The sequence below is a fragment of the Quercus lobata genome, chromosome 5 (assembly GCF_001633185.2).
Source record: "Quercus lobata isolate SW786 chromosome 5, ValleyOak3.0 Primary Assembly, whole genome shotgun sequence".
NCBI lineage: Eukaryota > Viridiplantae > Streptophyta > Magnoliopsida > Fagales > Fagaceae > Quercus > Quercus lobata.
This window is the reverse complement of record NC_044908.1, coordinates 59,834,605-59,847,986: the sequence shown is the minus strand read 5'-3', so window position 1 is coordinate 59,847,986 and position 13,382 is coordinate 59,834,605. Positions and strand designations below refer to the sequence as shown.

Below are 13,382 nucleotides of genomic sequence, written 5' to 3'. Positions count from 1 at the left end.
TTGGGGCTTTTTTTTTTTTTTTTTTTTTTTTTCTAAACTACTCATCCAATTTGGGTATTGCACTTGGTAGCGAGTCTTGTGCATATTTCCATGCTAGACCATCAATCTGGCAAATTAAAGGAGCCTAAACCCCCTCCCCCACAAACCCCAACAGCAGAACCCACCCCTTCTATACCCCCTTTACATCAAGTGAACATGAACAAGGTCAAGATGATGGGCAATAATAATAAAGGGGGGAAGCACGGGAGAAACAGCTGGGATTTCCTGAGAACCCATGAATACAATATGGAAGAGAGGTTCTGTTCAGGGTCCTTCAAGGGCAAAAGGAAAGCCAAAACTGACAAATGTGATAGATCCAATGCAAAATACGTGGTAGCATATACGGCCAAAGGTAAAACATAACACTAGAATATGACTTTTCAACCCAAATTTAGGATAAGAATTTTTTGAATTTTTCATCAGATATAATAACCACTACAAGATATTTTGCCACATATTGCTGTCACTGTGTTAAATGTATTTAACTAAAAGTGAGCCTTCTTCCAAGGTTGGGGATTTTAAGACAAAAGTACCCAAAAAAAAATGAAAATGAATATTTGACACTGTTTTCCCCATTATTTAACAATCTCAAAACTTTTTATTAATATGTGAAACCTGTTGGCAGCCAAAATATTATATCCCAATCAAAGAATTTTGAGGGGAAAATGTTTGATTTGTTTATTGCAATTATAGATGCTCAAATTTGGGTAGAGAAGCAATTTGACCATAAAATGCTGATTATAACTACCAATTAAAAAAATACCTACAGATTTGTCAAGTTGATACAGAACTATGGTACGAAAAAGACAGCATTTTTAGATATCACAAGCCCACATATTGGATCTATGATACTAAACCACTTTACAGTTAAATGTCCTACAAAATTTTAGGGCCTGTTGGATAACCCTACTTGACACACATTTTTCATATTTCAAACACACTTATACACATTTCAACACACTTTTTCACCCATATATCAAAAACACCCAAAACACCTTACTCAAACTTAGTTACCAAACGGACCCTAATGTTTTTTTTTTAATTAGCAAATTCATATTAGCAAGGAATTTATTTGTCAGAAAGATATTTAATCTGGTTGCATTTTATACAAAAGAAGATTTTGAATCCTTCTACTTGTACAGAATGACTAAGTAGTATAATAAGTCAAGTAAATGTTCTCGAAAGACTAATTTCTCCCATATCTCTCGCTCTTCTTTCTTATTTTTCATGTAGTTATTAATTAGCTTGTAGTTTAGTAGTATTATTTAATTTCAATTATAAAGAGAATTACATTAAGATTTTCCTCCTCACTTATTTATAACAATTATAAATAAATAAATAAATAAAAATAAAAAGACAACATATGATTCAAATGACATGATGACGAGAATGTTTTAAAAAGTTACACATAAAAGCTAAAAATAAAAAGCCTAAGAACAATAACTAACCCGACTAGATTTTGGGCACATCAATTTCCTGTTTCTTTGTACTTTAATCAACATATATTCAAGCAAAGTTGATCTCCTAATTAATCTCTAAAGCAAGGCTAAATAATTTATTATTCTCCAAAAATTATTGAGATTATGTGAACCAAAAGTAAAAAAAATGAATGAAATCAGGTTCTTGGAATCTACAGTAAATATGTAGCTATAGTGGGGGTAATAAAGCATAGGTAATACTATGTTGACTACTTTGCAAAAACTTGGAGATTGAAGTGAAGGTACCAATGTCAGAGGCTAAATTCATTCAACTACATGAGACAGCCAAAATAGTGAGCTCATGAATATTGCACAAAGAACTCATCAGCTATTCGTAACTTGAAAAGAAGTAAGAGAAGCTACAGTTTACCAAAAAAAAAAAAAAAGAAAAAAAGAAAAAAAAAGGAAGCTACCAAATATATAATTTTAGTAATTTAAAAAGATACTTTACCTATTTAATATTTTATTTTACAATACACTTCTTAATATCAAATTCAAAACAACTGTATTTTTTACCACTTCATTATGTTTTCATTCTTTCTTTATATTTCTCTCTCCTTCTTCATCTCCTTATCTCTTTTCTCTTAAGCAAACCAACCAATAAACTCAACCCTCTTTCTTCTCAACCCAGCAAACCCACACCGCCTCTGAAAAGAAAAACCAGTTACCCACCAACCACAACCCACTAGCAAGGTAACCCACTCAACAACCACCACCACAGCCACTAATGCCACCGTCACCACCACCAACACCCACAACCGCAACCCCAACCACCAAAATCACAACCAAACCCACAACTGCATCACCACTACCAGTCGGGCAAATAAAAACAAAAACACCACCCCCCGTTGAAATCAAAAAGCCATTAAAATGCACACAACCACCGCGACCCACGATGCACAACTAGCGCCACAACCTCGACAAACCCATAACCACACAAACCAACAAACCCAGAGATCTCAACCACACAAACCCATACTGGTGGCGGCGATGACAAACCCAATCTAGCCATCACACCCAAACAGAGAGATTTTAATGGAGTGATGGAGATGAGAACATAGAGGAGATAGAGCGACGGAGTGATGGAGAAGAGAGGAGAAAGAGAGAGAGAGAGAGAGAAATGGAGTAACAGAGAACCAGAGGAGAAACAATGGAGTGGCTGGGCATGGGTGATAGAAACAAAGGAGAAGAAGTAAAACAAAGAAGAGAAGAAATGATTAAATAAAAGAGAAAAGGAAAGGTTAAAGGAGAACCAAATAAATTAATAGTTTTTATGTATAAACTTTCATTGCCATTTTTTTTTTTTTTTTTTTAAAGTATAGCTCCTTTTGTACTTGCATTTTAGTGCTTTTATTGTTAAAATAGTATTATAACAATTATCCCACCTTTATTGTTAAAATAGTATTATAGCTTGCTATATTTTCGGCATAGAAAATTATAGTATTATAGCTTGCTATACTTTCGACATAGTTCGACATAGAAAATTGATAAGGTTAAAGGATGTACTTTGATATCATCTTAAATAATTCAAAAAATATGGACAAGAAAAGCCAAAGAGAGAGGGGTCTTAATGCACGGAGTGCATCGACACCTTAAAAATGAATGCAATTGCACATAACGAAACACAAGTCCCTAGCCCGCTGTAGAGAATCTGAGGTCATATAGAGTTGACTACGGATTAATTAAGTTATGTAATTAAATTACAGTAATGTATTTATATGCTTAAAGCATACATGCCTTGTTTAATGTTAAGACTAAGTGCTCATTTGCTCACAATGTATATGATGTTTTGTTTCTAGTAGGTAACTCTCATGGTTTTCTTTTTTCTTTTTTCTTTTTTTTTATCATTATTTTGTGTTTCTTTATTTAATCACAATTAGGCAAATTGTTTTTATATTTTTACCAACCCTTGGCACTGTCACCACTCCCTATGTGTTTTACAATTAATATTCATGAACTCTTCTCCTCACAATGTATTTTGACTTATTTTATTTGCATATTTTGGTCTGTTTTCTATACTCATATTCACTTATATTTTATATATATCTCTCTCTCTCTCTTATGAAGCACACCAGAAACAGACATACAAAAATGCCCACATTTTGAAGACAAGGTTGGAGTGATAGATTATGAGCAAGGTGTTGAATAAGGTAGGAATGAGAAATGCAAAGACAAGGTTGAAGTGATTGTGTTTGAGAGAGTCAAATATGGTAAGAAGGGGACCACAAAAAGTCTTACTGAAAACACAAAGTTATGAAGAAAGGGTTAGCATTGAAGCTAATGGTTTTATCCAACAAAAGCGTAAAGGCTATGAGCAACGTACACAGTGCATTGGGCATTTAAGCATGTCAGCTACAATTGAGTGGCAAGTAGAATACATTTTAGTGTTGCCAATACCAATTAAAAGAACGGTGAGAAAAAAAAATACAAATTTTAATCTTGAGGAATATGATTGCCTAGAATCATTTAGTGGCAATCTAATTATTTATCACGTTCAAATGCAAAAAAGTCTTTTCAAATTTCTCTTTTTTTTTTTTTTTAAATACAAATAAGAGAGGTAGATAACTGGATATATAATAAGAGGATATTAAATATTATTAAGTATATATTTGAAATGCCCACTAACTATTTAGGAAAATAATTATAAAAGTGTGGACTCGATAAACAAGAAAGAGATTAGCAACAGTAAAAATCAACTTCATTTTTTTTGTTTAACTTGTAAAAATTCAAATGAACATTAATATAAACTTCTACTAATTAAGCAATAATTTTTTGGAATTGACTAGATTCAAATCATTATTATCATGATTGTCACTAGGACCAATATGTCAATTCTACACAAGTGTGGACTTTCATGGCTAGGCCTCATAAACCCTCTCTTTCATAAAAAGTCAATTGAAAAATGATAATACTCATTATAATTCTTAAGAAATTTAAGTAAAATATGCAGTAGGAAAATAATTATAAAAATGTGGACTCAATAAACAAGAAAGAGATCAGCAACAGTAAAAATCATCTTCATTTTTGTTTTTATTTAACTTGTAAAAATTCAAGTGAACATTAATATCAAGTTATAAACTTCTACTAAGCAATGAATTTTATGGAATTGAAAGCATAAATTCAAATCATTATTATCATGATTGTCACTAGGACCAATTGTCACTAGTACTTATCACTACTTTCATTTGCGAACTAGTATACTTGAAAGAAATAAATTTACAAAACCAAGACACAAGCAAATCACCAATGCCATCAAACTAGCCTTTAAACTTCAACCATATCAAGCATCATTGATTGTCAGTTAATGCAATATTATAAAACTCATATAAGTATGGTTAGTTGGTTGCTACAAGTCTTACCAATATATGATCAATATATATGCTAAAAATTTCAAATCATTAAGAATATACTGCTATTGCCAGCAAGAACACCAATTTATTTATTTAATAATTTTGCTTGCACCATAAATGTTCAACTCCTTGGTTATCTTTTGTTTTATATGTTCTTTTTGTTTTTGGGTTTTTTTTTTTTTTTTTCTTTACATCTTTTATGCATTTTCTTTGTTAACATATCTTTGTAATGTCAAGCTTATTGAAAAATATAGAAAGGATATGTTTTCTGCTTTATTCATTGTTTGAGATTAAAAAAATATAGTAAAGATTATTGTTGCCTTTTCATAATGGTAAGAGCACAAATTCTTTACCTGCTGTAACTATTGAAATTTCAAAAAAGAAAAAAGAAAAAAAGAAAAAGGGATCACATTATGGAATCCTTATGTTTAATTGTTTATTCCATGTTCAACTTTCTACCCAGGAATGTTTTGATAAAATATATCAAAATGAATGCAATTTTGGGAAGCTCCCTCAAGTTCTGTAGAATTTCGGTCCCTTCAGTAATTTTCTGTGTATTTTTGCTTCAGTGTAATAAATTGGAATTTCAGTTTTCTCTAGATCAGACAAAGTTTTAAATTTCCACTTTTGCATTTCATTAATTGTAAATTTTCTGCTAGGTTGTGTACCCAATAGTCAATAAGTATTATGATATTTAATAAGCGACAATGTGTAGATTTTGACAAGGTATGTGCTACAAAAGTTGTTTGGTCCCAAAGTCACTGGATTGACTTGGATTCAAAACATTCTGTACGTTGACCTTCCTTTCAATGGTCTCTCTCTCTCTCTCTCTCCCTCTCTCTCTGATGTATGCACTCACTTTCAAAGCATTTTTATGGATTCACTTGGAAAAAAATGCATCTGAACTATTATACATATGACATTTAGATGTGTCTCATTTTAATGTTATTTATAATGTTTGGTTTCCATTGGAAGAATCATTGTGAATCGCTAGATTTCTTTTTTTTTTTTTTTTTTTTTTTTTGATAGGCACTAGATTTCGTTTTGTTGATTTAATATGTATATATTATGCATATGCTTGTGCTTTGTAAGAAAAATATTAGTGGCTAGTGCTGTGACTGAGGAATCACTCATTCCTGAACCATTCTAAGCCCTTTTATGTGCTAACAATACAGTGAGTTTGATATCAAATAACTAATGAGTATTTGGAGGTTATGATAAAAGAATCAAAATAAGCTAAAGTTATAATAAATGTAATTAAATGTGTTGAACATGCTCTAATGATAACAGTAGTTGGATATAGCAAAATTTTTATGGTAGTGTAAAGTAAAATTGTTTGAGAGGTATTTTACACTAAAGACATTATTATACAATTGTTTGGACTCAAACATTTACTTCTAGAGTAGGGATTTCTTTGGTAGTCACCCTCCATATTTAACTATTATAGTGGATGAGACTATGAGTGTTTAAGCCTCATATGTTTTTCCTAGCTCTAAGGAATCACTTATATGATAATATGTTCTTTTTTTAATATAAGTAATGTAAATTTTATTCAAATTATAAAAAGAGTCACCCAAGTATACGGGAAGTATCTATTTGGGACCAAACAATCAAGTATTCAAATTATGGGCATCCATCAAATTGAAAATAGAAGAAATAGAATAACTTCCTATAATTGAATCGACATCCAATTTGATAGTGTTTTAAAAAAGAGAAGTTTTGGGTCAGCAATTGTCCTTTTTGAGTTCTTAAAATTCTATTTATTTCTCTTCTGCTAAATGCACCACATCAAGCAATAATAAGGGATAGCCATCCAGATGACACCAATACAATGACAACCAAATTAACTTTTCTTCCTAGAATGAATAGATGTTCCTAATTATAACTTATTTTTGACATAATTTATGAAGGGCTATCATAGTATAGGATAGCTAGGGCTTGATTCTTTCGTTTGGTAAAGGCTACAAGTTGGAACGGTGTGCTTGGTGTTGGGCTTAAGAGTGAGCTAGGTCTATTAAAGTTTCAAGTGGCTCACTAATTATTTAGATTAATTTAATAATATTTGTAAAATATTTTCTCTTTTACATAAAATTTTTAGTTAATTCAAGCGGTCATAATACTACCGAGCTAGTTCTATATAAGAATGTCAATCCTAGCTCACTCTATATATGGGTCTCTTTCTTGGGTGGGTCACTTGGTCTTGGGTGTCTCTTTCTTCTAATGCTTTCTCTCTCTTCAAGTGTGTGAGTCTAGAATTGAGTTTTGACACATACATATAGAGAAAGCTGTGTATGAAAGTAAACGTTAAGGGTGGGTTGCAGTATGAACGTTGTATTCTTAAGAGCAAAAGGCTTTTTGTACTTGCATTTGAGTTTTGAAGTTAAATTTAGTTGGAGTAGAATTTAATTTAACCTTTTTAGTAATATTTTTGAAACTTAGGTAATTGATTTTACCTAAAGTAAACTATATTGACAATTAATAAAATATAAATTATTTTAATAATACAGTGGGGAAGCACTATGCAACGTGCATGCCATTATATTGAATAATAATTTATTGCTATTATAATTTTTTGAGTAAACAGTAATAATTATTAGAATATACACGAAAATAGTAATATTAGTATTTTAAACTGGGTTTATAATACATTACATAATCAAAGTACAACAACAAAAGGGCCTAACTTTTGTAGTTGTAGACTGGATTATAAATAGCGGAAACTAACACACACAACCAAATATGAGATAAATATCATTTTTTTTTAGTAAACAATAATACTCATTAGAATATACGAAAATAGTAATATTAATGTTTTAAACCAGGTTTATATTTATGTCCATTGTACAAAGCCCTCATTTTTTTACAAGACTTTGGAAGAATTATGTTATAAGGATTTGGAGAGATTCTGTTAAGGAGTATTACTCTTACCCTTACCCCCAATATCTTGTATTTGCATTGAATAATAATATAATTTCAAATATAAAAAATGTTTATAACACAGCCAATATGTAAATCATTATAGATGTGAAACACCTAAATTTTTTACAATTAATATTAAAAAAAATGTGGTTTCTCAAAAAAAAAAAATTAAAAAAAATGTGAGGCCTGAAATATAAAGTTTTACTCAAAACACAGTTTTACTCAAACCAACACCCCCCTCACATTTCAAAACTCAATTGCAAGTACAAAAAGCCTTTTGCTCTTAACTCTTAAGAATACAGAGTCATACTGCAACCACCATTAAACGTTTACCTTCGTACCCAGATCACGCCGCCCCGCCCCCATCCACGTGCTGGTGAGTTCTCTCTTCTTCCTCGTCTCCTCTTCTCTTCCATTTCCGACCTCTTCTCCACCGTCACTCTCAAACCCAATTAACTTTTTTTTAATCATATTTTGTGTGGGTGGTGCTTGTCCTTGGTGGTGGCTGGTGGCTGGCTTGAGCTTTGCAACTGCAAGTGAGTGATGACCCGCAGACTCTGTTCCCGTCTTTTCCATTTCCATTTGCAGCAACCGTCTGTTTCTCCAAGGTCTCATTCTGATAACTATATATATGCATGCTTAACTAATACGTATTAGCTTTCCTTTCTCTTAGTTTCTTTGTCTTTTCTGTTTATAATCTTTGTTTACAGAATCTGAGAAACCCAATTTGGCTCTTTCTTTCAGATTATATATCCTTTCTGGAAGCGCCTCAAGATATCCCTTTAATTTGGGGGTTTTCCCGGCATTTCAAGGTTACTATTCCTCTTTTAAAAGTTCTTTTTTTCACGGCTTCTGGGTTTTCCATTGTCACTGGTTTTGAATGATTTTCATTGTGTGTGTGAAAAAACCCATTAAGAGGTTTATGATTGTTGGTGAAAATCATGGCTGAAAGCTTGTGATGTTATGATATGTAGTCTATGTATTTGTGGTAAGTCCTTATAGAAGAACATTAGTTTGATTAGTTGAAAGTTACCCATTTCAAGACTTCTATTTGGGTGGTTTTGTGAGGTTCTACAGAGCAAACAAAACTATAATGGCTGATTAAATTGCTGAGGAGGTCTTCAAAGTTCAAATAGATATATGTCTTGGAGTAATCGGGTTTGAATGGCTGTCACTACAGCTCTCTGGTTTTGGTTTGTTAGCATTATAGAATATAAGTAGACTCTTAAGTGTAGAGTTTTGTTTTGCTTTTTAAATAAGTACCAATAGTTAAGATATGTCTTTAGAAGCTAATATGCCATTTAATTTTGATTTCTTAAGAATTTAGGAACTTAATGCCCCACTAGTTAAGATCGGACTTTATGTCATTGTCATCAACAACTAGGCCAAATTTATGATTCTTCTCTACTAATAACTGATGCGTGATAAGATGGATGCCATATATTTTTTTGACCTACAACTTATATGAAGGGGTTCTTGTAGTTTTCTTGTTCTAACTCACAGTTGCAACAAGGATTTAGTTTTCACATTGTCTGCTGTTGTTCTCCTCTGGTATGCTAAATTCATACACAATATATTGAATATTTTGCAGCATCACGAGCCTATGCTCGAGGTGGGCGCAAACATTATGATCTTTTTGGCAATGGAAAGCTGGGTGATGAAGATTTCAGAAAAACATGGAAGAAAGAGATGGATGAAGATACTTCTCTGTGGACAGGGAGTGAAGATGAAAGAGATGATGAAAAAGATCCTAAAAGTTGTCTTGAAGAAGAAATTCGGAGAGTGAGACAGCAGGCAAAGGAACATTCTGACCTAATTGATGCCGATGACAGTGATGAATTAAGAAGTATATGGTCTGGAAGTGATGAGGAGAAGTCGTTGTGGACTGGTAGTGAGGGTGATGACGACGACGATATTCCCACAGAAGCCTACCCAAATGAAAGTAGTGATAAGTACATAGACAAATTGTTTGAGTTTGAGGAAATGCCTAAATATCGAACAATCTCCGAATTATTGAAAGCTGAAAATGAACCAGAAGAGTTGTCCCCAGGAAAGCAAGCTAGGAAAATTGCAGTTGAAAATGCCTTGAAAAAATTGAAGAAAGGTCCAGATGGGCGTTACTCCAATGTGTGGGAGGTCATGAGTGATATGGATATTCTAATTGGAGCATTTGAAAGGGTTGTTTCTGGACCAGAGTACACGGAGCTTAGACAGGGAGGGCCTAAGAAATTAAATATGCAGTTCTTTAAGGATATACAAGCTCGTATGAGAGATCAAAATTACAAGTTCTCACCTGAGTTAAAGCTGAAGCCGAAGAGCAAATTAGTTTCAAGAAAGAAGTGGCAGAAAGCACAGTCTAGAAGGAGGAAAGCACAAAAGCGTTAAGTTGTAATTGTTTCCTTTCGGCACTAATGTGAGTTAAATGTATTATATATCCCTCTGCAACTTGTGCTTTTCAAATGTTCAAATCTGTAATCATAGGTACTTTATTTTTTTTAATTAGTAATTATAGTTTTACTTAGTTCGTAAGATTATCCTCCAATATTATAATTATACATATAATCCATGCACCTGAGTTTCTTCAATGCACCCATAAAATTGATTAACACATTAATAGTTTCCGAAGGGTAATTATTGCATTATTGGCTAAATCTGATAATGATGACTAACAAGTAACAAATGGAACATGAAACTGTCCTAAAGAATTAAGAGGAATGTGCAACCAAGTTTTTTGTTTTAGTTTCCGAAGGGTGACGAGGCAATTGCATTTACTGCATTATTGGCTAGAATCTGATAATGATGACTAATTTTTCAAGTAACAAATCTGGAACATGAAACTGTCCTAAAGAATTAAGAGGAATGTGCAACCAAGTTTAGTCACCACCTTCTCAATGCTCACTTGCAAATACGACTAGAGTCCAAATCCAAAATTCATGACCCTCCAAATGACAATGTTGAAAATAGAATATCACATCATCACTGAAATAATAGTAATAGAAGAAAATAATATTAAGAATAGCCATTGATGTGCCAGTGGAGGCCTCTACTCGCAAGAATAGCCATTGAGGTTATTGTCAAAATTTTAGTATGAAGACCAAATTCATTCTTGGTTTCTTATTTATATTGATTACATTAGTTGGTTTACATAATACACATGTTTTAAATTATACATGAAATGTTATAAAAATTTTATGTATACCAAATACCAAAAAACATTCTCAAGCACATTTTCAAGGTTGTTTCCAAACACCGGAAAATGAGATAGTTTTCTAGAAAATGCTCTTTGGAAAATGAATCATTTTCTAGAAAACATTAATGCTGAAACAAACAGAGTGGAAAGCTATTAATTTGTTGTGGTTGGTCTCTCACTTTTTTCCTTTTTAAAAGTTCATGTTGTTCAGGTACTAAATTTATGGATCCCTTGCTTTTATTCTTTAGCCCTTCTGATTGATTTCTCATATTCCCAAAAATCCCTCCAAACAAATCTCTAAGCAGAAACCAATGGCTTTCTAAAGTGGGTATGTTTCGTTTATGAGAAAATTCAAATAGTTTTTATATGAGTTTTGTTTGATTCAAATAGTTTTTATATGTGTTTTGTTTGATTTTTTGTTTTGTTTCAATATATGTTAAGTTTTGAAAATATGTATCTTTTCGTTTGGTGCTTAAGCAAAAAATGTTATTTATTGTTCAAGCAAAAAATGTTGATTATTATTATGAATGTTATATAATGAATTTGATAGTTGAAACATTATGGTTGACAACAATATTTTTTTAAAGAAATTAATACTAATGAAGTTGTTTTATTAATTGGGATTTAAAAAATAATTTTGAAATCTATGTTTAAATTTAGTATCTCAAGTTCTGTTAATGCTAGAATCATGTCAAAGACTAGTACTTGTATACATAGATGATTACATTGGTTATGCGATTTAGGTATTTCTCTTCCTAATTTAACCTTAGAATTGGTTGTATCTAGTGTTCAAAACTCCCACTCTTTGTAGAGTCTATGAAATGTCATGGTAGGTAACTTTACCTCCAAAATTTTTGGCAAGGTTGATCGTTCAACTCAAACCTATGACCTAACGCCTTTAATGAAAGGCATTTGTCATTACACAATACTTCATCTCTAAGTATCCAATTCAAGATGTTCTAACAAAATTCAACAATTAAAAAAAAAAAAAAAAAAAAAAACTAGTCCTGTAGTTGCCAATATTTGTTTTACAATATTGATCAATGTTATCAATTTGAAATTTTGGTTAAAATGACCTTATATTTTTTCATCACAAAGAAAATGATTCCACCAATAAAATAAATTAACCATCAAGATTCAAGATGGTTAGAGTTTAAAAGCTTTTTTAATTTTGTTTTTCTCTTTTAAAAATATCATAAAAAAGTTGTAATTATTGCACCATCAAACATCATATGAAGTTAACTCGTATATATGAAGATATTCTTTATGGTCATGTTAATTCAAAAAATCTTACTAGGGATATCAATGATTGATTTATTTTGCCAAGTACGAATTTATATATATATATATATATATATATATATATTGTGAAGAAGTTGTATATGATATTTAAGATCTTTCACTCTTTGGCAAAAATTTAAGGGGAAGTTCCACATAGCCTGAAATTGCTACATTGGTGAATGTGAAAGAAGCATTAAAAGCTAATTAGAGTTTTGAATCCCACGAAAGGGATTTCAAATGGATTTTTTGAAAACCACTTTTTGATATGCTTTTGGTTTGTAAAAATTATTTCGGTTGGACCGATTTGTAACATCTTAGCATTAATTTTCTATTTTTTCAAAAAAAAAAAATATGTACTACTTAACAATTTAGCAATTTTATATGGTCCATTTTCTTTTTACCATTCTAATTCAAAAAATAAATTATTTATGTACTTTTTGTTCCAATTCATAACCAAAAAATAATACAAATTTTTTAAAAGGACTATTATTTATGTACTTACCTCTTGCTCATAAGAAAAAAATATAGAAATCTTTAAAGATGATTATAAACTTTTCATTATTATTTTATAATTCTGTAGTTACAACAATGGGGAAGGGGGATTCAAATTTTTGTTCTTTTAACAAAAGAGAACAAGTTATGCATTTAATTATAAGAATTTAAAAAAAAAATAAAAGAAAAATTGGATATTTTTTTTAAAAATATCTCCTTCAATATTGCCTAGTATAAACAAATTTCAAAAGCTACTAGACTTGTCTGTATGACATTGAATTATAAGCTAGGGTTTTTAATTTTAGCTTTTATGTGTAGCTTTTTATCAAAGTGAAAGTCATTGTTATTTGTAAAAATTATTAAAAGCTAAATAGCAATGCACTTGAATAAAGAGAGTAGCAGATATTAGATTGCGTAATAAAACTAACCTCATTAACTTTTTCTTAATAACAAAGTATATAGTTAAGTGCAATCGTAATTAATAAGAGATGATTATTTCAATTTGGACAATTATTATTATTTATTTATTGTTGGAATTGGACCATTTAGAAATATTAAGGAAGCCTTAGTTACTAAGGGCTTCTAAAAAAAGAAAAAGATGCTGGATTTAAAATTTATTACTCTTAGCAATTA

General features: G+C 31.1%; 1 protein-coding gene across 2 annotated transcripts; it reads left to right on the top strand.

Annotated features, from left to right (window-relative positions):
• Positions 1-8,023: 8,023 nt before the first annotated feature.
• On the top strand, positions 8,024-10,315 carry LOC115988699. Of its 2 annotated transcripts, XM_031112298.1 has the most exons (3): positions 8,024-8,394; positions 8,531-8,598; positions 9,378-10,315. In XM_031112298.1, exons 1-3 carry the CDS (start codon positions 8,330-8,332, stop codon positions 10,169-10,171), a joined length of 927 nt encoding a protein of 308 aa, XP_030968158.1. In that variant the 5' UTR covers positions 8,024-8,329; the 3' UTR covers positions 10,172-10,315. The 2 variants fall into 2 exon arrangements, with proteins under 2 accessions (XP_030968158.1, XP_030968159.1); XM_031112299.1 differs by lacking the exon at positions 8,531-8,598 and having other exon boundaries at positions 8,337-8,394.
• The last annotated feature ends 3,067 nt before the right edge of the window (positions 10,316-13,382 follow it).